The sequence below is a fragment of the Mesoplodon mirus genome (genome assembly GCF_964341445.2).
Source record: "Mesoplodon mirus genome assembly, chromosome: 15".
Taxonomy (NCBI): domain Eukaryota; kingdom Metazoa; phylum Chordata; class Mammalia; order Artiodactyla; family Ziphiidae; genus Mesoplodon; species Mesoplodon mirus.
This window is the reverse complement of record NC_138991.1, coordinates 35,458,673-35,484,823: the sequence shown is the minus strand read 5'-3', so window position 1 is coordinate 35,484,823 and position 26,151 is coordinate 35,458,673. Positions and strand designations below refer to the sequence as shown.

General features: G+C 44.8%; 1 protein-coding gene and 1 pseudogene across 2 annotated transcripts; one reads left to right on the top strand and one right to left on the bottom strand.

Annotated features, from left to right (window-relative positions):
- Positions 1–1,333: 1,333 nt before the first annotated feature.
- PRKRIP1 (PRKR interacting protein 1) lies at positions 1,334–26,115 on the bottom strand. The gene is made up of 6 exons (XM_082600489.1): positions 25,939–26,115; positions 25,233–25,311; positions 24,305–24,405; positions 19,738–19,823; positions 18,668–18,735; positions 1,334–1,806 (listed from the first exon to the last, which is right to left on the bottom strand). Exons 1-6 carry the CDS (start codon positions 26,062–26,064, stop codon positions 1,712–1,714), a joined length of 555 nt encoding a protein of 184 aa, XP_082456615.1. The 5' UTR covers positions 26,065–26,115; the 3' UTR covers positions 1,334–1,711.
- Positions 3,909–6,178, top strand: LOC309791604 (small nuclear ribonucleoprotein G-like; annotated as a pseudogene). The gene is made up of 2 exons (XR_014296212.1): positions 3,909–3,974; positions 4,207–6,178. The product of XR_014296212.1 is annotated as a small nuclear ribonucleoprotein G-like (transcript).
- Positions 26,116–26,151: the final 36 nt, after the last annotated feature.

The window sequence follows — 26,151 nt, the reverse complement described above, 5'->3', positions numbered from 1 at the left end:
TATGAGCTGATCGCCCATCCTGTGACCTCTCCCTCAGTCTTCAAAAGCCCTTCTCTGAAAGCCGTTGGGGAGTTTGGGTCTTTTGAGCACGAGCTGCCCGTTCTCCTTGCTTGGCACCCTGCAATAAACTGGGTTGTGATAACAGAAAGTACAATGTTAGTTGCTGAGTGTTGGGTGACCTGATCCAAGTTTCTGGTTGGTAACAGAAATACTAAGAGTCATTCAACCTAAGGTACTGATAACCCCCTAAATATCATCAGAAACCGTTGGAGGACATCTTCCTGAACATCATCTTCTGACATCTAGTAAAGGTAAAAACAGCTATCCAGTCTGGCACCCTCCCATTTGTTTAGTCATTTGCCCACCTGTACAGCATATATGTGCTTTGGTATCTCACTGAGCTCTTGGCCAGGGGCACTGGGCAGAGGCAGGGAGTGCCTCCAGTGTGAGAGACTCACCAAAGTGTGTGTCATAACTCTTACTTTGAATCTGGGGAGAGATAAAGAAACCAACAGTTCAAAGATAGATAGGAGGACACAAAACTAATCAGCCAGTCCCCGATGAAAGAGAAACACGGCTTTCAAGATGTACCGTCAGGGTGTGTGCTAATTTATTATGGCTGACTTGCCATTTCAGCTTCCTGGGAAAGAAAAATTCCTGTGACTTGAACTGCGGAAAGACAGAAGTTATCACAGATGTCACATGGCTCAGGGTGGAGCCAGGGAAATCAAGAAAAGTAAGATGTTTCTTAGTTTCCCTTCACTCAAAACCACTATTTCCCTAATTCTATCAAACTCCATAAAAGGCACAAAATAGAGCTAGAAACTTGGAAATATCCAAAAAGTGAGCAAAGGCTCTAAAATTAGAGACCATCCCTGTTCCTCCTGTTGGCCTGAAAAGATACCCTCAGTCACCTCCCTTTTTCTGTTTAGATCCCCTCTTAACTCCAGATGAATATGCAGCTTTTGGCCAATGCATCTGCTTCCCCTGTAGTGCAGCTAGGATCCCCCGGATTCTCTACCTGCTCAGTTTCTACTCACCAGTTGTTTTTCCAAAGCTCCTCTCACACGTTAAGCTCCTCTCTTCTGGCTCAGCCCCAGTTAAGTCCCACACCTCCCTCTGCACATGTGTGCTGGGAGGGAGCATGTGTTCTGGGTGCAGTCTGCACTCTCCGTTGAAGGTAATGGAGGTCACGTGCCCTGCAGTGAGAGTTAGCTCCACGGCCAAGGCCATTTCCTTCAAAGAGTCTGGGAACAGGCCCCATCCCTCCCATGTCGTTTCACAGCCTTCTCTACAGTTTCTGTAATTAACATTCACAGGTCCGAACAAAACCTGGAGTTTTTCTGTTCTTTACTAAATAAACATTCGCTTCACAGAAACCAGCCCCAAACTCATCAGTGTCCAATTACGTGAGAACAGGGATGAGGGGGACCAGGCCATACATTTCCCCACTTGCAGCGAGAACATTACTGCCTGGCAGTGCCCTCGAGTGTCCAGGAGATGGTCCTCTCTCCCACAGGCCCAGTCCTGCTAACAGGGGGGCTGTGAGCCCTTAGAGTGGACTCCTACTTGCTTCTATCCAGTGAGGCTTTGGGAAGGAAACTGAGCTGAAACAGAGGTTGCTCCCTTCCCCTTGAGGCCTGTGGAGGATGTTCTGAGGTCCCGGTCACAGAGCGGGCCAGGCTCCAGACAGCTGCCGTGGCCAACATCGTCATCGCCCCATGATGAAACTGGGCTCGTCCTCCTCCTCTGTTCCAGATGCCGCCTCAGAGCCACTGGATGGCGGCTCCTGGGACTGACTGGATCCTGCAATCACACGACATTTGGATTAGAGAGGTACAAATCTTATCGAGTATCCCCTGATTAGTGAACAAGGGGTACTCCAAGAAAGGACTGCTGAGGAAAACCCAGGAACCAGCTGTTCCTGAACTGTACAGGGGGGAGCCAGAGAGGTCCTCATGTCCATCAGTCCCCATTGCCACTCCCGGGTGTAAAGGGCCAGTCACAGAACTCACCTACCACTGCTGGAGGGTGGGCCTCATCCTTATGAAAAGGTCCGGCACACATGAGATCCTGACGCCCCATAAATCAGGCCTCACTGCTTTTTATATGATCCCCTCTAAAGTCTGTCACCTTGGCAGGGCGACGTCCACAGCAGCCCTTTAACATTTAGCGCTAGGCTGATAACACTCCTGCTGACGTCTCCAGCTCTCACCCCAGTCTGCAAAAGGAGTCTCAAAAACCTTGTAGCAGAGGGCTCTGCCTACAACAGATATGTCGGCTTCCCGGCTCTTCCCACGACGCAGAAGGCCTCTCTGACACTCCGTGTGCAGCTCTGAATCCCAGCGTCTTCCCTGGCGGCGTGCCAGTCTACCCTCAGTGCAGCTGAGCTGGCTAGCAGCAGAGCACAGAGCAGCTTGTCCCCAACTCCTCCGCCCTCTTCTGGGGAGCAGGCAGCTGGCGAGAGCTGGGACGAGCCAGAGCCCACACCGGTCCTCCAGCTCCCCGTCCACGCCAGGAGGCCACTTGCAGGTACTGTGGGCCTCCTCCTGCAGACATGCAGAAACTCACTCCAGCACCCCAGGGCCCACAGGCACCCAGAGCTTTGCTACTGCTGTTGTCACAGGGCCGAAGAGCTTCAAGGCCTGGGGATGCCCAGGGCACAGCACAGTCACCTGCATACCCTAGGATGGGACACTAAAGAGCACTCATGGCAAGGGGCTGACATCATTGCTATGATTTAATTATTTAGGATTTTCCTCCACCTTAACCTCATGCCAAAAAGAACGAGAAATTTTGAAAGTACAAATGAGGAGCATGTTTTAGTAGCTAAGATTTGTTGAACACCTATTATGTGCCAGGCACTGTGCTTATTGTTGAACACCTATTATGTGCCAGGCACTGTGCTTATTGTCTTTGCATATACGTACCGTCTTAACTCTAAACAACAGTCTATGAGATAAGTAACACTCCTCTATATCCATTTTACAGATGAGGAATAAAGCTCAGAGAGGTTAAGTAATTTGTTAACCAAGGTCTCATACTCAGTAAAACCAGGACCTAGGATTCAAACCTGGACTATCTGACTTTCAAGCCTCTGGTACCTTGCCTGCAGAAATGCATAAGGAAACGGAGGCAAAAGAAAAATGGCATGACAGCCATAAAGAATGAAATAATGACATCTACAGCAACATGGATGGACCTAGAGGATTATCATACTAAGTGAAGTCAGACAGACAAATACTATATGATATCACTTATACGTGGAATCTAAAAAAATGATACAAATGAACTTAGAAACAGACTTTGAAAACAAACTTATGGTTACCAAAAGGGAAGGAGGGGGAGGGATAAATTAGGAGGTTGGGATTAACAGATACACACTACTATATATAAAATAGATAACCAACAAGAACCTACTATATAGCACAGGGAACTCTACTCAATCCTCTGTATTAACCTACATGGGAAAAGAATCTGAAAAAGAATAGATATATGTATAACTGAATCACTTTGCTGTACACCTGAAACTAACACAACATTGTAAATCAACTATACTCCAATATAAAATAAAAAAGAAAAATGAGGTGAAAACAGGAATGAGGTGAGCTCACTGAATGGATAAGGAAAATGTGGTCTATTCATACAGTGCAATGATTCAGCCTTAAAAAGGAAAAAAATTCTGACAGGCTATAACATGGATGAACCCTGAGAACATTATGCTAAGTGAAACAGGCCAGTCACAGAATGACAAATACTATATGATCTCTCTTATAGGAGGTACTCAGAGTAGCCAAATTCAGAGACAAAGCAGAAGGGGTGGTTGCTGGTGCTGGGAGGAGCAGGAAATGGGGAGCTGTTGTTTAAAAGTTAGTTTTTGTTTTACAAGATGAAAAGAGTTATGGGAATAGATGATGATAATGGTTGCACAATTTGAATGTATTTAGTGCCACTGAACTGTACACTTAAAAATGGTTAAGATGGGGCTTCCCTGGTGGCGCAGTGGTTGAGAGTCCGCCTGCCGATGCAGGGGACGCGGGTTTGTGCCCCTGTCCGGGAGGATCCCACATGCCGCGGAGCGGCTGGGCCCGTGAGCCATGGCTGCTGGGCCTGCGCGTCCGGAGCCTGTGCTCCGCAACGGGAGAGGCCACAACAGTGAGAGGCCCGCGTAATGCAAAAAAAAAAAAAAAAAAAAAAAAAAAAAAGGTTAAGATGGTGAATTCTGTGTTATGCGTATTTTACCAAAATTAAAAAAAAAAGGAGGGGAAGAAAGAAAAAAAAGAGAAAGAAAGGTAGAGAGTGAGGCAAGGGAGGGAGGGAGGAAAATGCTATGTAGAGACTGAGTGAAAAACTATAGATGGATCAAAAACATCGCTCTGAGCTCCCTGAACTCCTAGGGCAGAACTCCCTAAGCACTCTCATGTCATGGCACTCATGGAAAAGGACAGTATTTCTATGGCATGTGGGGCAACTGGTCCAAGGCCATGGGCACTCAGTCTCCACCCTGAAGGCAAGGGGATCAGGGTCTCTGCCATGTGTAGTCCATTCCCCATATACCAGCGGGGGAGCTCTGCTCTAGAACCTGGGCTCCAAGGCTGAAACTGCTGATTACTTGTTTTGTTCCATAACTTAGTCATACTTGGTCAGCCTCAAGCCTCTCTAAGAACCACCAACCATATCCATAGAGATCTGAACACAGCAGGACAAGAGCATAGGCTTTGATCTTTCATTCTGATCTTAAAGAGACAGTAAACAGGAGGCATCTTCGAGCTCACCGAGTAGACATCATGAGCAAGGCTCACCCTCCTGAGTGGAAGAAAGTTATGGAGAAGTTATCACTAAAATTAAATGGTGGCAGACACATGCCCAAGGAATACTGTGGGGCTTTGATCCCTTTATGAATCTTGTGATAGATGGATGTGTGGAGATGGCAACTAGTGGGCAACAGAACAATACTGGAGTGGTGGTAACACAAGGAAACAGTATCATCATGTTAGAAGCCCTGGAACCAGTATGAACAATGGCTGTGTTCACCAGGGAAATCAACTGCTTCCACATGTCCCCTCCACATTTTACTATGATAAAAACTGGCTCGTATACATTTTACTACTGAACATTTTTTTTTTTTTTTTTTTTCTTTTTGCGGTATGCGGGCCTCTCACTGTTGTGGCCTCTCCCGTTGCGGAGCACAGGCTCCGGATGCGCAGGCCCAGCGGCCATGGCTCACGGGCCCAGCCGCTCCGCGGCACATGGGATCCTCCTAGACCGGGGCACGAACCCGTATCCCCTGCATCGGCAGGCGGACTCTCAACCACTGCGCCACCAGGGAGGCCCCTACTACTGAACATTTTTATTTATTTATTTTTATTTTTATTTATTTATTTTTTTTTGCAGTATGCGGGCCTCTCACCGTTGTGGCCTCCCCCGTTGCGAAGCACAGGCACCGGACGCGCAGGCTCAGCGGCCATGGCTCACGGGCCCAGCTGCTCCGCGGCATGTGGGATCTTCCTGGACCGGGGCACGAACCCGCGTCCCCTGCATCGGCAGGCGGACTCCCAACCACTGCGCCACCAGGGAAGCCCCCTGAACATTTTTATTAAATAAACTTTTGTAATAGTGGAAAAAACAAAACAAAACCCAGTAAAATACTCATTAACCTGGATGTTTGTGGAATGGGGTGTTCTGGATGCCTGAAGTGCTGACTGACAGAGGAGGACTCAAACCACTCCTTGTGACTGAAAAGCTCCTGAAAATGTAATATCTCAATTAATAGTAAACACAGTTGTTTCCTGTGTGTCGGAGACAGGTTGTTGGGGCCTGGAAGTATCTCTCTCAAAGAGGAGAAACCTAGGAATCTGCTGCACATTCAAGTCATTTGGTAATTCAACAAAATCATTTCATTCTCCAATGAAAAGAAATAGGACTCAGAGAAAAAGCTGATTCTAGGTTAGGGACAGGAAATACACAAGACAAGTCTGACTATCTTGTAGTACCAGAAACTAAGGAAATGCTGTTAAAAACAAAACAAAACCCCTCAAAACTCCACCGATAATGGGAGTATGTAAAAGGGACACGGGCCATCTGAAAGAGCTCCCAGTGGCCAAAGCTGGAAGAGTTTGGGCAAGAAAATGAAGTAGTACTGGATTAAACCTAAAGTATAAAATAAATAGCCCAGAGTCCATACTGATTTAAAGAAATGAGGGAGAAGACAAATCCATGCCTAACAATTTCAAATAGCTTAGGTAGCTACTCCGCCCTCATGGAGGGGCTGTATAACCCGCCACTCCTTAAGTATGGGCTACACATAGTGAATTCTTTCCAAAGAGTACAGTGTGGGAAGGGAAAGAAAAGAGTCACTTTACACAGAGAACCCTGAAGAGCATTGCCTGAGCAGGTGATCAAGGGCAACATCAACTATGACAAGCCATCCTGACAAGTACCCAGTCCTGACATAAGAATGGTACTTTATCTCTATGGTCTTCCTCCCAAAAATAAATAACTCATGAGAAAAACCTCAGACAAATCCCAACTGAGGGACATTCTACAGAACATCTGACCCTCAAAACTCTCAAGGTCATCAAAACAAAGTCTGAGAAACTGTCAGAGCTACCAGGAGCCTAAGGCTACATGATGACTAAATGTAATGTGATATCCTACATGGGATTCTGGAACAAGAAAAAGGCATTAGTTAAAAATTAAGAAAATATAAATAAAGTATGGACTTTAGCTACTACATGTATCAACACTGGTTCATTAGTTGTGACAAATGAACCACGTTAACAACAGAGGAAACTGGGTGTATGGGAATTCTTTGTACTATACTATCTTCGTAATATTTCTGTAAATCTAAAATCATTCTAAAACTAAGTTTATTTAAAAAAAAAAAAAGGCACTGCCTACCCTCATGGAACTGAGATTGCAACTGAATAGATAAGCACGCTATATGATTCAGCAGATTCTGTAACCAAGTATGTGCAAAACCCTGTGGAGCAAGGCGGAGGCTGGGTGGGGAGGGAGGTTAGGAAAGGCTTTACAAAGAGAGGAAGGTGCAAGATGAGAAGTTTTCCAAGCAGATGGGGAGCCTGGTAGCATGAAAATGAAAAGAGCTCAGAGGCCTGAGCACGAGGAGAGGTGGGAGAACAGAGGTGTTAAGCTTGGTGAGAGTAGAGGACACGTGGAAGGGAGTGGCCAGAACAAAACGGTGGAGAGACCAGAAAGGGCAGGACTGCAGGAGCTACTGACTAGGTTTCAAGCAGGATCACCTCGCAGGTAAGCACAAGGCCAGTGGAGACACATTATCTGGGATCAAATCCCGGCCTGTCACTCACTCCCACTAGCTCTACGGGTGCCATTACCACTTGGTCCCTAAGGTCAACTGTAAAATGGGGATAACGTCACTGCCTATCTCACAGGGCCACTGTGAGGATTATGTTAGTTAATACCTGCAAAGCACCTTAGAACTGGGGCTACACAATAAATGTTCAATAAATGCTAAGTATTGTTATTGTACAAGCAGAAGAATGTGTGACAATCCAACCTCTGTTTTAAAAAGAGCTTTGGAGGCTGTTCAAGGTGGGAGGCGTCGGGGGTGGGGTGGGAAGAGAGTGGAGGCTGCTACCATAGTCCTGCCACATCTGGAGATATAGATATATACTGACTGATTGGCTGTGCTGGGTCTTAGTTGCGGGCTTAGCATGTGGGCTCTTTGTTGCAGCATGTGGACTTCTTAGCTGCGGCATGCATGTGGTATCTAGTTCCCCGACCAGGGGATCGAACCTGGGCCCCTGCATTGGGAGCACAGAGTCTTACTCACTGGACCACCAGGGAAGTCCCCTGGATCTATATTTTTGTAAGGTTTTTTACTAAATCCTCAATGAGACCTTGACTTCCTCTGAAATCACATTCTTATCCATGTGGAGGAATATGGCAAGGATATGGTAAAAGTGTACACCACTGCACACTGTTGATGGCAGTAAAAACTCGTATTACTCCCTTGGAAAGAAACTGGCAATACATTTCAAGAGCCATGAACTCTTTTTACACTCGTGATCTAATTATTCCCACTGCTGGAAATTTATCTCAAGGAAATGACCCAGAAAGGGGGAAGGGAGACAGGTGCATAAATTCACTAAAATATCTTCTAAAGAGAAAAACTGGAATCAATCTAATGTCTAACAAAAGGGAAAATGTTAGGTGTATCATGGCATGTCAATTGCTGGATATTATCAGTCACTGAAAAAATTATGAAGGACCAGAAATGCTTATAATGTTAAATAAAAACAAGCAAAGTGGAAACTGTTCATACACTACAATTATCATTACATACAAATGACATGTGCATATGGAGAGATTAAAAGAAAATGGACAGAAAGACAGGTGATCTATGAGGATGATAATATTTGAGCTTTTTCCATTACTCTTATGCTACTGTTTACATAAAATTTTAAAATCTAAGAATCTGAGATTTTATTTAGACTATAGGAATACTAGGTAAAATGCCACTGAGTGTAATTGAAACTGATGTTAACTTTTTTTAAAAAACCAGATGAATGGAGACTTTCCCTGGTGGTCCAGTGGTAAAGAAGTTGCCTTCCAATGCAGGGGACGTGGGTTCGATCCCTGGTCGGGGAACTAGGCTCCTATATGCCACGGGGCAGCTAAGCCTGCATGCCGCAACTATTGAGTTCGCGTGCCTCAACTAGAGAGCCTGCGTGCCACAAACTACAGAGCCCATGTGCTCTGGTGCCCGTGTGCCACAACTATAGAACCCATGCATCCTGGAGCCTGTGCGCTACAACTAGAGAAGAGAAAACCTACACGCCACAACTAGAGAAGCCTTCGCGCCGCAATGAAGAGCCCACACCACAATGAAAGATCCCGTATGCCGCAAATGAGACTTAACTCAGACAAAAAAAACAAAGCAAAAACAAACAGATGAATGAATACGCTAGGGAAAAAACCTTTTGTACTATGGAATTGCAAGGACATGGGAAAATACTTGTGATACAATGTTATATGAAAAAGTAGGACAACTGTAAATATGATACTTATATAAATAGGTTTATATAATAAATATTAAAATTGAAATAAAAAACATCACGAAAATGTTAAAGTGATTTTTAGTAAGAATTATGGATAATTTTTATTTTTGACTTTATTTTCTGCATATTCTAAAAATTTCTAAAATGATCACATATTACCCTTATTCTCAAAAGACACAAAGGCTATGGATATGAATAGTTTTCCAACGTAATATGTATACGAGTTTTGGCACTGAAACAAATAGTCCAAGCCAAAACATAAATTGAGGGGCTTCCCTGGTGGCGCAGTGGTTCAGAATTTGCCTGCCAGTGCAGGGGACACGGGTTCGAGCCCTGGTCTGGGAAGATCCCACATGCCGCGGAGCAACAGAGCGCGTGCACCACAACTACTGAGCCTGTGCTCTAGAGCCTGCAAGCCACAACTACTGAGCCTGCGTACCACAACTACTGAGCCTGCGTACCACAACTACTGAAGCCCGCATGCCTAGAGCCCGTGTTCCACAAGAGAAGCCACCACAACAAGAAGCCTGCGCACCGCAATGAACAGTAGCCCCCGCTCGCTGCAACTAGAGAAATCCTGCGTGCAGCAACAAAGACCCAGTGCAGCCATAAATAAATAAACAAACAAATAAATTTATTTTTAAAAAACCCCACATAAATTGAGTGCCTTCCAAACACCAGACACCAGCTGAGATATGAATTTTATTAGCTAGGGACAATTTTGCACCCCCTCCCCGACGAGGGAACGCTTGGCAATGTCTGAAGACATTTTTGATTGTCAATGACTGAGGGGAGGGTGGGTGCTGCTGGCATCTAGTGGGTAGAAGCCATGATGCCCTTAAACATCCTACAATGAACAGGATATAGTCCCTTACAACAAAGAATTATCTGGTCCAAAGTGTCAACAGTGCTGAGGCTGAGAAACTGCTTCCCCCCACCCCCAGTTCTGAAATGATTACAACAGGTTTAGTGAACATCCATCATCTCGTATAGATACAGCATTAAAGAAACAGAAAAAAAATTCTTGCTTTTGATGAGAAGTCTCTTAACAACTTTCATTCATGATGTACAGCAGTATTAATTATCTTTATCATGTTGTACATTACATCTCCAGTACTTATTTATCTTGTAACCAGAAGTTTGTACCTTTTGACTACCTTCATCTAATTCCCCTTCCTCCCATTCACCCACCTCTGTAGCCACAAATCTGATCTCCTTTCCTATGAGTGTTTGTTTGCTTGTTTTTGAAGTATAATCAACCTACAACACTATATTAGTTCCTGGTACACAACACAGTGATTCAATATTTCTATACATTTCAAAATGATCACCACGATAAATCTAGTTGTCATCTGACACCATACAAAGATATTACACAGTTACTGACAGTATTTCCCACACTTACACATTTCATAGCTGTGACTCATTTATTTTGTAACTGAAAGTTTGTACCTCAATCTCCCTCACCTATTTCTCTCCTCCCCGCCACTGCCAAGAAACTGCCCTTGACGTACTTAGTAACAAATCACCTTAAGGTCACCCTGGGTTTCTCTGGTAGGTGAGCCTGTGTCAGGATAAGTAACATTGGTATCAGAATATGTCGTTTTGGGAGTTCAAGGCGTCACAATAATCCAAACTGGCTTAACACCATCCTGTGGTATCATTCAGACAAGTTCCACACTGCAGGGCGTCTTCACTGAACTGCTGGACCAGCACAGACAACAAGTGGGGATATTTCCTCTCCAACAACAGAACGGAACTCCTAGCCAGCTGCCCCTTACCACTTGATAGGAGAAGAGCCAAAAAGCTCGAGTAATTTATCTCCAAGTCCCTCAAGAACCCAGAAGCGCACAGAAGCCACCTTGTGGCACAACTGATTATCACTTCAACCACCTAGAAAACCTACTTTCCCTTTCACAAAATGAAAAATAAGGAAGAAAACTGAGAGGGTGAGGTAAAAGGCACACAAACCATCTTTAGGAAGTTATCCCTATAGCACTCTCTATCCAGCTCATTTGGTGCAAAGCATATACAACCGTGTATTATTACTAATCATTTTTTTAATAGGTACAGGTGCTAACTTCACAAGTAGAAGAGCAGGGCTCATGTATCATAACAATGATTTTCAAATCTGTTTGACTGCAGCCCACAGCCCACATAGAAACTGAAAGAAAATTTCACAAAACAGTTATTCAGGGTGTGATGCATTCTGATATTTTCTAGTCTACTTTATGCATGTTTGAAAAAACCATGAAAAAACCAGCATCTGTAACCTCTAAGCTGATTTCATGACCCAGTGAGTAAAGGATCACATCCCTCAGTTTGAAAAAACACTGTGCTACTATGATGCAACATGGGCACAAACATCTATCCTTCTGATAGAACTGAAGCTCGGGATGGGGGAGACCCAGTGAGAGGGCACAAGGCCGTTTTAAACAGGTTAGAGGTTCTGGATGAAATCTACCATCTCATATACTCTTTATAGCCTTGGACAAATTAAAGAAAAGTGACTGAAAACTGAACGATCACATGCACCTAATGTGTAAAAGGGGCTAGAAAAGGGGGATTTAAGAAACCTCAATTCTGGGGACTTCCCTGGTGGCGCAGTGGTTAAGACTCTGTGCTCCCAGTTGCAGGGGGCCTGGGTTTAATCCCTGGTCAGGGAACTAGATTCCACATGCATGCTGCAACTAAGGAGCCTGCCTGCCACAACCAAAAGACCCAGTGCAACCAAATAAATAAATAAATAAATATTAAAAGAAAAAAAAAAAGAAACCTCATCTCTGGGATGTTGTCTCCCATCTCCTTCAATTCTAGAGCTGATTACTAAAAAGTTATTAAGTGATTCCAAAGACCCACTACAGGTTCATTAAGCACAAACTCAGAGCAAACTAACCTGTTTCTTGTTCTGAAAGGGTTCTTAGATTTACTGGTGAGGGAACCGCCCCTCCTGCTGCCCAAATACGCTATATCTTCATTACAGCAAGGCGTTTGGCAAAGTTACCAAGCTGTGGAATTTTAGATCTAGAAAAAGCTTATCATTTTACAGACTAAAATTAAAAAAAAAACACATCTGCTCAAACAGGAGATGCTAAGGTCAGGGTGAGCCAGAGTGAGAGCTGAGCCTAGAATCTACGCCTACCGTACTTACTCCCTGACCTCAAATTATCTTAGTTTAGAATGACACCTCTGTGGGTAAGAGGAAAGAAGAGTGAGTCTAGCTGATTCTTAGCTGGAGAATAACTCCACCCAGAGTTTTAGTGAACAGGTCCATGTTAGCTTAGATGGAGCTCGCTAGTGGCCCAGTCTGGCTCAGCATTTTTACCAATGACAAAGGAGGTATGTTTATCAAACCTGCCCCTGACACGGTAACATGCTTACTTCGATAATCAGAATTCAAAAGGATTTTGGAAATCTGAATCAACGGAGCCAGTAACACCAAGCTGAAATGCACAAGAGCTAAATATCAAGTCCTGTAATTGGATTCAAAAAACAAAATAGAGCGTGGGCTCCAGGTAAGACAGAGAAAGCACATTTGACCCCGTTTCTCCACTGAACACAGCTATAGAACCTGGACAGAATGCATGGACTCTGAAAAGCACACAGACTGGGGAAAAAGACCAGAATACAAAGTACCACTGGAACAACATTGTGTTTCCTGTTTTTTTTCTTTCTTCCCTCCAGTATCCCCCAGCCTGGACTCAGGGTGATCCAATACGCAGAAGTGGAAACTGGGCACAGACACAGTTCCAAGAGAAACATACCCGTTAGATGCTCGGGGGATACCACGGTTCCAGAATCCATCATTTTAGAGGCAAAAAGTCAAGGGCATGAACGTGAACGCAAGGGAGAGTTGGGAGGCAGAAATTGTGGCTGAATAGGAGTCTATTTGCAATTATGAAAAAGTACTAGAAATTGTCACAGCCAAGAGGAGCCTAAGGAAATGTGATGACTAAATGTCATGTGGGATCTTGGAACAGAAAAAGGACACTAGGTAAAAACTAAAGAAATCTGAATAAAGAATGGGCTTTAGTTTAATAATAATATGTAAACCTTCTACTTCTGATTCAAGGAGTAAGAAAGTGGACTCCTAATGCTCAGAGGAAGGGAAATTCTTGTGTTTCTTCTTTCCTCTCCATTCTCTCACACCCTAGCTCCCAGGCAATCCTGCCAGTGTCAGGATGGCCACAGCGACTGCGGTGCAATAGGGGCTTGCATGTGCAAAAACTTTGAAGGAGCGGAACCTTCCTCTCTGATCAGAGGAGCTGTGGTCCTAAGATGGCTGCGCAAACTCTGTTGCTTTTCTTCTCTGTCCTCCCACCACTCAGCCCTGGATGCAGGCGCAGCTGTACAAAGTATGTGGCAGAGTAGGTAACTAAAGCCCCAACTTTCTTTTCTTTCTTAAATATTTACTTATTTATTTGGCTGCGCCAGGTCTTAGTTGTGGCATGTGGGACCTTTAGTTGTGGCATGTGGGATCTAGTTTCCTGACCAGGGATCAAACCTGGGCCCCCTGCATTGGGAGCTTGGAGTCTTAGCCACTGGACCACCAGGGAAGTACCCATATGGGATCTTTTTTAGTTGCGGCATGTGGGATCCAGTTTCCTGACGAGGGATTGAACCCAGGCCCCCTGCATTGGGAGCTTGGAGTCTTAACCACTGGACCACGAGGAAAGTCCCAAGCCCCAACTTTCTGGCTGGAGGTCTGAAAAGGGGAGCCCCAAGAAACCAGAAACTACAGGGGAGATCATGGAGAGAGGATGAGAAGAGACATCATAAAGTTGTTTGTAAATGCCTGGGCCCGCCCTGACAGCACATGCATGGATCTGGCCCTAATCGTCATGCCAAACACTTTGAGAATCGAACTCAAAGAACTAAACCCTGACTGGCCACTGGGTGGCACACACAGGACACATCTGAGAGCACAGCAAAAGCTTTAAAAGCCAAACTGACACTGGAACCACAATCTACAGAAGGCTGGTCAGAACCTGCGTTCCAAACACAACCAGGTTGACTGTCTGCTAAAACAAATATCAGCAAGACCAGAGCCTCATGATATAATATTCAAAATGTCCAGGATCCATAGAAAATTACTCGGCATGTGAAGAATCAGGGAAATCTCAACTTGTATGGGGAAAGACAATCAACAAATGCCAATGTCAAGATGCCCCAGATTTGGAACTACCAAATACTTGAAAGTAGCTATTTAAATATTTTTCCAGGAAGAGTGAAGACTCTTGAAACAAATGGAAAGATAAAAGACTGCAGCAAAGAAATAGAAGGTATAAAGAAGAATCGAATAGAAATTGAAAAACTTTTCTGAAAAACATAATTCACTGGATAGAATCGATAAGCAGAATGGAGATGACACAGGGAAGAGACAGCTCGAAGTCAGATCAATAGGACTTATCCAATATGAACAAGAGAGACAAAAAAAGACTGAAAAAAAAAATCCCCAATTTGACAAAGATACATGCTTACAGATTCAACTAGCTTAGTGAACTCCAAATCCAACTCCAGGATAAACCCAAGGAAATCCATGTGCACACATATCATAATCAAATTCTCAAATTCCTGACATCTAAGGTTCTTGAAAGCAGCCAGAGAAAAACAATGATAGAACAATTTGAATAACTACATATTTTTTAAAAATCAGAAATCATGGAGGCCAGAGGAAATGGAACAGCATTTCAAAAGTGCTGAAATAAAAACTGCCAACCCAGAATTCTATATCTAGTGAGAATGTCCTATAGGAATGAAGGTGAAATAAAGATAGCCTCATATGAAGAAAAGCTAAGATAATTTATAGCCAGCAGACCTGTTCTAACTGAATGACTAAAGCCAGTTCTTCAGACATATGGGAAACAATACCAGATAGAAGTCTGGAACATCAGCAACAAAGAAAAAGCAACAGAAATGATAACTATCTGGTTACTATTCAAGACTATTCTCTTGAGATTTCTGAAATATACTTGATGACTGAAAACAAAAACAGTAACATCATAAAAACAGAACTACCATATGATCCAGCAATTCCACTTCTGGGTATTTATCTGAAGAAAATGAAAACACTAATTCAAAAAGATGTGCATCCCAATGTTCACTGCAGCATTATTTACAATAGCCAAGATATGGAAGCAACCTAAGTGTTCAATGACAGATGAATGGATAAAGAAGATGTACACACACACATGAATATTACTCAGCCACAAAAAGAATGAGTTCTTGCCATTTGCAAGAACATGGATGAACCTAGAGGGTATTATGCTAAGTGAAATAAGTCAGACAGAGAAAGACAAATACTACATGTTTTCACTTTTATGTGGAATCTAAAAAACAAACCAGAAACAGACTCCACTGACAGAGAACAAACTAGTGGTTGCCAGAGGGGAGGAGGATGGGGGAATGGGCAAAATAGGTGAAGGGGATTAAGAGGTACAAACTACCAGTTATATAGTAAATAAGTCACAGGGATGTAATGTATTGGGTTGGCCAAAAAGTTCGTTCGTTTCCCTGTAAGGTGTTATGGAAAACCCCGAACAAACTTTTTGGCCAACCCATACAGCATCAGGAATATAGCCAAAAGTATTATAATAACTGTACAGTGTACGATCTATGAAAATATCAAGTCATTATGTTGTACACCTGAAACAAATAATATTGTAAGTCAACTATAGGTCAATTTTAAAAAAAGTAACATTATCTGAAGGGCTTTTCAATGTATGGAGATGAAATACCTAAGACAACTACAACATACAGAGTAAAGAAATCTGTGTGATGAAAAGTTCTACATTCTACTTAAAGTGGTGAAATGCTGAGTCCAAGTAGACTGTGAAAGTAGTATAAATATAGTAATCTCTAGAGGAACAACTAAAAGACTATAAAAAAGGAAACAGTTAAAAACACAATAGATAAATTAAAATAGAATAATAATAATGTTCAAATAAATCCAAAAGAAGACAGGAAAGGAGAAACAGAGAAACAAAAAACCAGAGAGAACAGGACTTCCCTGGTGGCACAGTGGTTAAGAATCCGCCTGCCAATGCAGAGGACATGGGTTCGAGCCCTGGTCCCGGAAGATCCCACATGCCGCGAAGCAACTAAGCCCACGCACCACAAGTACTGAAGCCCATGTGCCCTAGAGCCCATGCTCTGCAACAAGAGAAGCCACTGCAATGAGAAGCCTGCACACTGCAACGAAGAGTAGCTCCTGCTCGCCACAACTAGAGAAAGCCCGCGCACAGCAAAGAAGATCCAACATAGCCAAAAATAAATAAATAAAATAAATTTGTTTAAAAAGAAATTTTGCCCTATTTCCTACTCCCTCTCCGCAGATCCAAGGTAGACTCCCAATCAACAGCCTCCTACTCACAGTAGCTGTGAAAACCAGCAGCCTAGCAGCCACTGGAGGAAGTAAACTGCCCTGGGAGTTCCTCAGAAGTCCCATACCCAGAGCACTGTCCCTATTTGACCTGTCTGGCAGCTCCCTGGAAACTTCCACTTGCACGGCTTGTTTTGTCTTTATTCAACCTGACTCAGTGAGAACAGCCTTTTCTTCAAGGTATTTGTCAAAAACAATCAGTGGCAACCATTTAACATCATAGCTGCCTGAGGCAGTGATAACAGTGGAAGCAAACAAGAAACTGACCAACAGTTTAAGAGGAAAAGCTGGTAATCTAGAAGGCCACATGCATATGCAGAGCTGTGCACATGTCTAAGACAGACAAGTGATGGCCCTAATCTCACCTCTGGCTAACCTTGAGGCTCTGTGCAAGGAGGAAGTGAAGGCTAAGGCAAAACTGTAAACTGCCTGCCAGAATGGTGAAGGCATGCTCCACCACACACAGAAAGCCCCTTGGCAAAGATCAGGAGACTTACTGGTTCAAAGCATTTCAGGAAATCTCTAATCTTCAGCTGACCACTAAGCTAACCAAGCAAAGACTTCAGTTGCCACACACAACAAAGAATATAAGCTGTACAGAGTTAGTTCAGGAAAGTCACTAAACACATAAACAGCAACAAAGACAACAAGCAGCAAAAACAACAAACCCTGGGTAGGGAGGGTCAAATTACCAACAGCCAAGGAGACCTTTCTATTCCCCAATATAATGGGGTCCAAGCCACAGTACCTCCTTCAACAGAACATGAGACTGGTGGGGTGCCCAATCCTCCTGCCCTTGGACCAAGTACTTCCACATTCCTGTGTGGGGGGGGTGGGGGAAGGGCAGGGAACGTGCTGAGGTGGCTTATTTGAGGGATGATGTCCTAGCAATCACGTTTTGGTACGGTAAAATCATTTCTTCTCGGAAATGGTAGGGAACAGGCTAAAACCATACCGTATATAGTGTGTCACACAGTACATTTACAACTCATAAGCAAACTGGTCCTGGAAGGGGCCAATCATATTTCTGTATGTCAGTGCAGGTCTGATTTTATCTTAAGACCAAAAAATCACAATTAGGAACCATGTCTAGTCAATCAGGGAACAGCCACCAATTCAGAGATGTGGTGACCAGTTGTCACTGTTTTGTCTCTTAGCATCCTTGGTCCTTTCCATCTGGGACCTCTCTCTCCCTGGTTCGCAGCCCAGGGGTTCCCAAAGGAGTGGCTGGCACCACTGGCCTTGTGATGGGTTCGGAAGCGGGCAGGACTGGCAGCACTGCGGGATGCTGACACGTTACTCACCCCCTATTCCTCCTTCTAACAAATCTCAATTCTGTCTAGGGTGACAATGTACCCAGCATCCAGTGATGGATCATGATACATTAAAGACAGTCATGACAATTCTGTTTTCTTTTCATCTAGCCTGATGACAGCAAGGGATGGCCAAGTGACCTAGTACTGACCAATGAGATATAAGGTAATACGTCTGGGGGATATTTTGCTCTTCAGTTTAAAAAAAAAAAAAAAACAACACAACAGACAAGTACCACTTCTTTCCCCTCTTCTTCCTGCTTTAAACGTAAGTATGATGCCAGGAGCTGCAGCAGCCATCTCATGCCCACAGGATAAAGGCCAAAAGGACCGCAGGGGTACTGGGCCTGACACCACTGAGCTACTCAACCACACTGGGCTGCCACCTACCACCAGATTTCTTATGTGAGAAAAATAATTCTTCTTTGCTTAACTACTGCTAGTTTTCTATTTCTTGTAGCCAAAAGCATTCTTAACTGATTTGCCAAGTGGCTCAATAAAAGCCAAAGAGACACAAAAACTCTTTTGCTAGGGACACCCCCTCAGTCTTTCCTACTAGGCAAGAATGAGCCAGGGTGTGGCCTGGAGCAGCTACTGGTACCTCACAACCACAAGGAGGAAACGAGCCTCCCTGAGGACAGGGAGCCAGGGGACAGGAGACAGTGAATGCCAACAACATCAGAGCTCCTGTACCAGCCATGCCCAAGAGGAGGTCTGTCCTGGACTAAACATGAGGCAGTATCTTTCTTTTTTGTTTAAACCAGTTTGGCTTCCTGACACTTGCAATTAAATGAGTCGAAACTAATAGAAACAAGCCTTCATTTCTTCAGAGGCCAGCCAACCTACTCCAAACTCTAAATCTCATTCTTGACAGGTCAACCACTGTGACCAGCACTAAGAAAGGTCACGAAAGAAAAGTGGGTACCACTCACCTTCCTTCTGTTTCTTCTGGTCAAGTTTCATCTTCTTTGCCAATAATTTCTTCTCTTTTAACTTCTGGCTGCAAATGCAAAATAATTAATTCCTTAACTACCTATTTTATATTTTAGAAAATAAACATCTACTTACAGAACCTTTAGCAATTTAGTAATTACACGAATACTATGATAAAATGAAAGAAATACTTCCTCATGGCTCTGCTACTCCAACATCATCAACATTATCAACCTGTTTCCTTCATGAGTCAAGATCAGATTCTTTGGAGTCCTGAGGTGATTAGCGCAATCAAGACGTGCACGGGTGCAGTCTGTATACTCATGTAGTCACTTAGGGAGGTTACAGACCCTCCTTTAAGGGAGAAGCTAATCGGGAAGTTTGCTCATTTTACAACTTACTAAACCTGATGTTAAAATACCGACATGAAGGAGACACAGAAATCCACATGCTCACCACCAAAGTGCTGACCAGCAAGCTTTGGAGAATCTGTAGCAAGCTGGGGGCAGGGGCAGGGGGCAATAAGTGACTTGATCTCTCCCCAGGTACTGGAAGAAAAGCCATTCCTCCACGGGGGTGCTCCACTGTGGGGTTTTTTTTTTTTTTTAGCTGCACTGCACAGCATATTGACCAAGGATCAAACCCGCACCCCCTGCATTGGAAGCATGGAGTCTTAACCACTGGACCGCCAGGGAAGTCCCCACTGTGGATCTTTACACCCAAGACCTATACAGGCCATACAAGTAAACTTTTTTTGTTTGTTTTTTTTTTTCTGCGGTACGCGGGCCTCTCACTGTTGTGGCCTCTCCCGTTGCGAAGCACAGGCTCCGGACACGCAGGCTCAGCGGCCATGACTCATGGGCCCAGCCGCTCCGCGGTGTGTGGGATCTTCCCGGACCGGGGCACGAACCCGTGTCCCCTGCATCGGCAGGCGGACTCTCAATCACTGCGCCACCAGGGAAGCCCACAAGTAAACTTTTGACTACAAGAAGGACTCGTTCACCAACTATTTACTTTTACACTTCCCGCCCTAAGTCTCAGTAGTTATGGGATGTCACAAAGCCCTCACCGCTTTTTCCGACGCTTTGCAGTCTGCTCCTCCGCAGCAATTTTATTCTTCTCCAGTCTTTTCTGAAATTCTGCATCCAATTTTTGCTGCAAACAACCACACCAGTTAGACAAACCCTGGCCTGCGTGGGTGTGAAAACTCTGTAACTCACACCACTGGGGGTACATCCAGGTCTCCAGGGCCACTTTAAGAAACTGCCTCACAGGTGAGGCAGGAAATCACTATATGGATCTCTGGTGGTGACATAACTCAGTTCATTAAGGTACCGTTCGTGCGCAAGTAAATGTAAGAGAGAGAAAGTATGGGAGGGAGCAGGCTGAGGATTCCCTGAAGGCAGAGGCAGCACTACTGGCTGTTTCGCCAGGGCCCTGGAGGACGTGGTATTGTGACTTGCAATATGTATACACATTTGGTCTTCATCCACTGTTTCTGGCGCATTAAAACTCTTACAAGTTTCCTATATGAGAGCCACAGGGGGATCTTTTATTATCATATTTAGTTTTGTTCCCAGTTCCTGAAATAACTCCAGAAATAAAGATGAAATGGGTATCTTTTGTTATTCATAACTAGCCCCTTTCAACCACAGGAGTTTATGAGTGACTTTGGGAAAGCACCTAAGGAACTGGGCTGGTTGCCAAGGGAACTTTCTGCCCCACCTCCTTGACCTCCAGGGAGGGGAGAGGGGCTGAGGGTTGAACTAATCACCAACAGTCAGTGATTTAATCATGTCAACATAATGAAGCCTTCAAAAACCCCAAAAGGCTGCGTTTGGATAGCTCCTGGGTTGGTGAACACTGGAGATGCTGGGAGAAGGAATGGAAGCTCTGCATCCCTTCTTTCATGTAGCTGTTCCTGAGTTATATCCTTTTATACTACACCAGAAAACTAGTAAGCTGTTTTCCTGAGTTCTGTGAGCCCCTCTAAGCAAATTACTTGAACCTGAGGAGGGGGTCATGGGAAACCTCTGATTTATAGCCAGTGGGTCAGAAGCACAGGTGACAACAGGGACTTGTGGCTGGCCTCTGAATTGGGGGTGGGCTCAGTCTTGTAGGACTGAGTCTTAACCTTCGAGATATGGGGCTATCTCCACGTAGACAGGGTCACAATTGAGTTGAATTGTAGGAAACTCACCTGGTGCCACAGAACTGCTCGGTGTGGGGAAAATCCCCACACACCCGGTGCCCAGAAGTGTCAGAAAGGCAGCAGAGTACTGACAGTAAGAAGACACACAGGAGTGTTGCTTCTTCAGAGACAGTGATGGGGGTTCACTGGGTGGAGTGGCCAGACGGCTGCGACCATGGAATTTTCAAGTCCTAACTCACTACGGTTATTAAATGACCGATTCTAAAGCAGCATAACATGCATTGCCATCACCTGCTACTAAACACACCTACACGTGTACATACGTATATGTGAGTATGTACATACATACAAATAAATATATATCCATCCCTTATATTCTTTCTTTTTTTTTTTTTTTTTTTGTGGTATGCGGGCCTCTCACTGTTGTGGCCTCTCCCGTTGCGGAGCACAGGTTCCGGACGCGCAGGCTCAGCGGCCATGGCTCATGGGCCCAGCCGCTCCACGGCATGTGAGATCTTCCCGGACCGGGGCACGAACCCGCGTCCCCTGCATCGGCAGGCGGACTCTCAACCACTGCGCCACCAGGGAAGCCCCCTTGTATTATTTCTTCCTAGCAGCTCCCTGTTTCTAAGCCTCAGCTTCCTCATCTATAAAATGGGGGAAACAATAATTTCTCTTTCCCTGAGCCTTTAGGAAGACTAATGAACTGCAATAACCTACAGGAAAGCTCTTGTAAACTATAAAGACATCTACTGATAAAAAAACAAGTGTCAGGCTTCCCCAGTGGCGCAGTGGTTGAGAGTCCGCCTGCCAATGCAGGGACACGGGTTCGCGCCCCGGTCCAGGAAGATCTCACATGCAGTGGAGCGGCTGGGCCCGTGAGCCATGGCCGCTGAGCCTGAGCGTCCGGAGCCTGTGCTCCGCAACGGGAGAGGCCACAACAGTGGGAGGCCCGCGTACCGCAAAAATAAAAAACAACTAAAAACAAGTGCCATGTCTATTTCTTCTAGTTATAGCCATAAATGTTGATGGAGCAAAAAAGGAGCCAGCAGAGGAGAAAAAGGTGGCTTCAACACCTCTGCTAGTCTGCACTGCCAGGTTCTGTGGATCTGCTCAGATGGATGCAGAAACTCTGAGAGCAGAATTATGAAATTAAAAAGAAGGGTCTCCATCCAAGAAAGGAATCAGCTTTAATTAGAGTTCAGCTAGAAAGCAATGACTTCAAACTAAAAGTACCTGATCTGTTTAGAAGCTGAGCTGGAAATGTCTGAAGCGCAACCAAGACAGAGCCCCCTGCTGGCTGCTGACCCCCCCCCCCACCGGCAAAGTCTCAAGCAGGAGTCAGATGTGCTCTGTCAGTGGTGACAACCTATCAGTCGCTGTGGAAGGTAAGGATTCTCTTGCATCTCTTTTTTCTTCTAACCTCAGAACCTCTCTTTCACCATGTGAAATAAAACCTTTGCATCTGTGTGGTTTCAAGGTTTGTGAAACATTTTTCTGTATTTTCTCTGGGTCGTTAATCAATACATAAAAGCTTCAGACTAACTGATGGCATTTGAGACAACCGTCTGTCTATTTCCTCCCCTCTAACGTAGTTTAAAAACAAAAAAGTGCTTCTGTTAGTTTCTACATACAGAGTTCTGTTTATTCCTAACAGCGCAAATCCTTCAGTGATCTGGTATAGCTGTGTGACAATTCACCTGAAACTCCTCACTGGAATTGAGAAGTAGCTGGAGAAGAACCACCGACACCTGGGGGCCAAGTAAGGGCTGCAGGACAAGCAAATACCAGGTGAAAACCACCATGGCAATGATCCCATTCTGTTCAAAAATCATACAGTTATTTTTCAAACTCAATTTTGGCCATTCAAATAAATTTTTAAGGGACCACTCACCACCACTGCAATCAAAAAACTTAAAATATCTTTGAACAAAGGTGGTGAGACATATGTAAAATCTCTATATATGATCACTGAGAGATACAAAAAGATGAGACAAATAAAAGAAGACAAAGTTTTTAGAGGGGATGACTAAACACTATGACATCCATTCTCATTCAAGTTAAGTTACAGATTCAATTTAAATCTAGTAAAAAAATCAAACAAAACTTTTGGAGTGGATAAAATAACTCCAAAACTCAATTCCAGAAAGTAGATAAGTGAAATGTCCAAAAGAATATTTCTTAAGGGCCTCCCTGGTGGCGCAGTGGTTGAGAGTCCGCCTGCCGATGCAGGGGATACGGGTTCGTGCCCCGGTCTGGGAGGATCCCATATGCCGCGGAGTGGCTGGGCCCGTGAGCCATGGCTGCTGAGCCTGCGCGTCCGGAGCCTGTGCTCCGCAACGGGAGAGGCCACAGCGGTGAGAGGCCCGCATACCGCAAAAAGAAAAAAAAAAAAAAAAAAAAAAAAAAAGAATATTTCTTAAGAGCAACAGGAGAGAGGTTTCTGCCCTTTCCCATCAAGCAATGGAGAGCTTAACAGTTCTTACAGTACAATTTCAAAAGCAATTCTCCATTCATTGATTGATTGATTGATTGATTGATTGATTGATTGATTTATGGCTGTGCTGGCTCTTCGTTTCTGTGCGAGGGCTTTCTCTAGTTGCGGCAAGTGGGGGCCACTCCTCATCGCGGTGCACGGGCCTGTCACTATCGCGGCCTCTCGTTGCGGAGCACAGGCTCCAGACGCGCAGGCTCAGTATTTGTGGCTCATGGGGCTAGTTGCTCCGCGCCATGTGGGATCTTCCCAGACCAGGGCTCGAACCCGTGTCCCCTGCATTGGCAGGCAGATTCTCAACCACTGCGCCACCAGGGAAGCCCCAATTCTCAATTCTTAAAAAAATTTTTTTTTAATTTTAATTTTAATTTTTATTTATATATTTTTGCCACACCACATGGCTTGCAAGATCTCAGTTCCCTGATCAGGGACTGAACCCGGGCCATAGCAGTGAAAGCACTGAATCCTAACCACTAGACCACCAGGAGACTGTCAGCAATTCTCCATTCTTAATCAATTATTATTTGACACCTATCATGAAGAAATGCCAGCCTCAAAGCTAGAAAACTCAAAGAGGCAAAAGAACTTGCAAGCACACGACTACTGGCACCAAACACGCAGCTAACTGGAATTACAGGCATTTCATCCAGAGAGAGGAACTAGAAAGAAATGACAACTCAGGTGGTGTGAGATCCTGCGTCTATTCCACGGCAAATGGCCTGGAGGGGAAAGGGGGCTCTGCTGGGCTCTCCACCACCTGGAAGACTCCCTCCCCTCATTCACTTCCTAGTGTGAGCATCCTGCCGTGCTGGGTCTGACCTAGAAGTACCCTGGACTCCACCTGACGTCTGTTCCTCCTGCTGACTTTACAAGGCAGCCCTCACACAAGCCACAACCAGGTGTATCTACTCTTCTTCAAGTGCTTTTTTCTAAGGTTTAAGTGCACACTGCCTGAACCCAAGGGTTCAGCCAGCCTCCTGGCTCACTAACCTTCTCAGCCATGGCATCCATGTAGTCCTGTCGCTGGTACTCTCTCCGGCGCAGATGCCTGTACACATGGAACTCTCCACTGCCGGCCCCAGCGCTTGAACCTAAAGCCAGGACAGTCCAGAGCTTTTGATGATATCCAGTTACCAACACAGGCTACTCTTAATCACAGGGGACCAAAGAAAGATACTAGAAGTGATGCAAGGGACCAAGCCTGCCCTGTTCCCCATTGTACCCCAGAAGCTAGCACACTGGCTGGTATATTGTAGGTATCATTAAATATCTGTTGTGTGAATGTTGAATGTGAAGTCACTAAAAATTCCACTCTAGCGCAGTATTAAGAGGACAAGCAGACTATCGTTCAGAGACCAGAAACCTAAAAGAGAGCCTGTGACCTTTCCCTCCCCCACCAGATGATTTCACATTTGACATGCTAGGTTTCTACTTAGTTGAAAAGATGTCCATGATATATGAAGTGAAAAAAAGTAGGTTATCAAATATCAAATAGTATGTGTAGAACAACCATATTTTTGTAAACATTTTTTCTTAAGCATGAGTGTTTTTGACTACAAAGAGGTTTGGAGGACTATATCAAAATGTTACAAATAGAACGATAGATTACAGGTGGTTCTAATTTTTTACACCTGTTATTTATTCTCTTTATAGTTAGTTATGTTAACTTACAACCCAACAAAATAAAAACTATTTCCATTTTGAAAAAACAAGGTATTAAAAACAATGCAGAAGAAAGTTCTCTAATGCCAAGCCACAAGCAACAATACCCCTTCATTGTAAGAGCAAAATACTGGATCAGTGAACTTTTTTTTTCTTCCTATCAGGGATGTAATTTACAAATACTAACTGCAGAGTTTTTAATACCTACACTTTAAAAACTGTATTTAAACACACACCCACATCCAAAAGACATTACCCATTACATCTCGGACAAATTCTGGGGGAGGTCGAGGTGCCCATTCATTCATTTTTTCTGGAATTGGAACTGTTTTGTCCTGCAACATTTAAACACGAAAGCATTTGTATGTATAAACCGGCTGACAAAGTGACATATTTTTCAACCCAAAAACTTCAACTGAAGTAGTGAAGTAAGGCTGCTTTGCTTCTTGGACCCAAAGCTGAATTTGTTTTCTTCCCTCTGCCTTTACTTCATCCTGTATACTCTGGGTCCTATCAGAGCCCACAGCTTTGCCAGGGCTACACTCAACTTTTCAGGGCAGAACTCAGAAACGCGACTCATCGTTTATGGCTGGAAACCTCCAACCCCAGGTGTCTTGGCCAATGCCTCTCTAACAATTAGTGCTGTTTGGAAGAAAATAAACCCTTGTGCTAACCCACGGATTGTATCTTTCCAGTCTAAGGCTTCTGTTCACAAAGTTAAAGGGTCTTAGGGCACGAGAAGCCGCTTCGCAGCTCCCTCATCCAGGCTTGGCTCTAACATGAGAGCAGAAAATAGCTCACTATCTCCGGGGCCGCCTACTCCTTCCTAAGGTCTGACCCTGGGGCTCGGGTACTGAGTTCGAGAGTTCGGAAGCGGGGAAAGAGGGCCCGCTAGCGCCCAGAGACGCCGGAAGGGAAGGGGGTAGGACTCGGAAGGGCCGTCAGCCCGCGCCTCGTCTCACCGGGTTCTTCATTAGCCGTTCCAGCTTGAGCTTCTGCTCCTCCGCCGCATTCTTGGGGATGACGAGCGCCTGCGGCTCTTTCTTGGGCCTTGGCGGTCGCACGGAGGAGGCGGCCGAGCTCGCCATGAGAGCTCTGCGGCTGTCCTAGCAAGCGGCTGCCCGCGCGCGCGTATGACGACAGAGCCGCGCGCCAGCAACGCAAGTGCAGTCTCC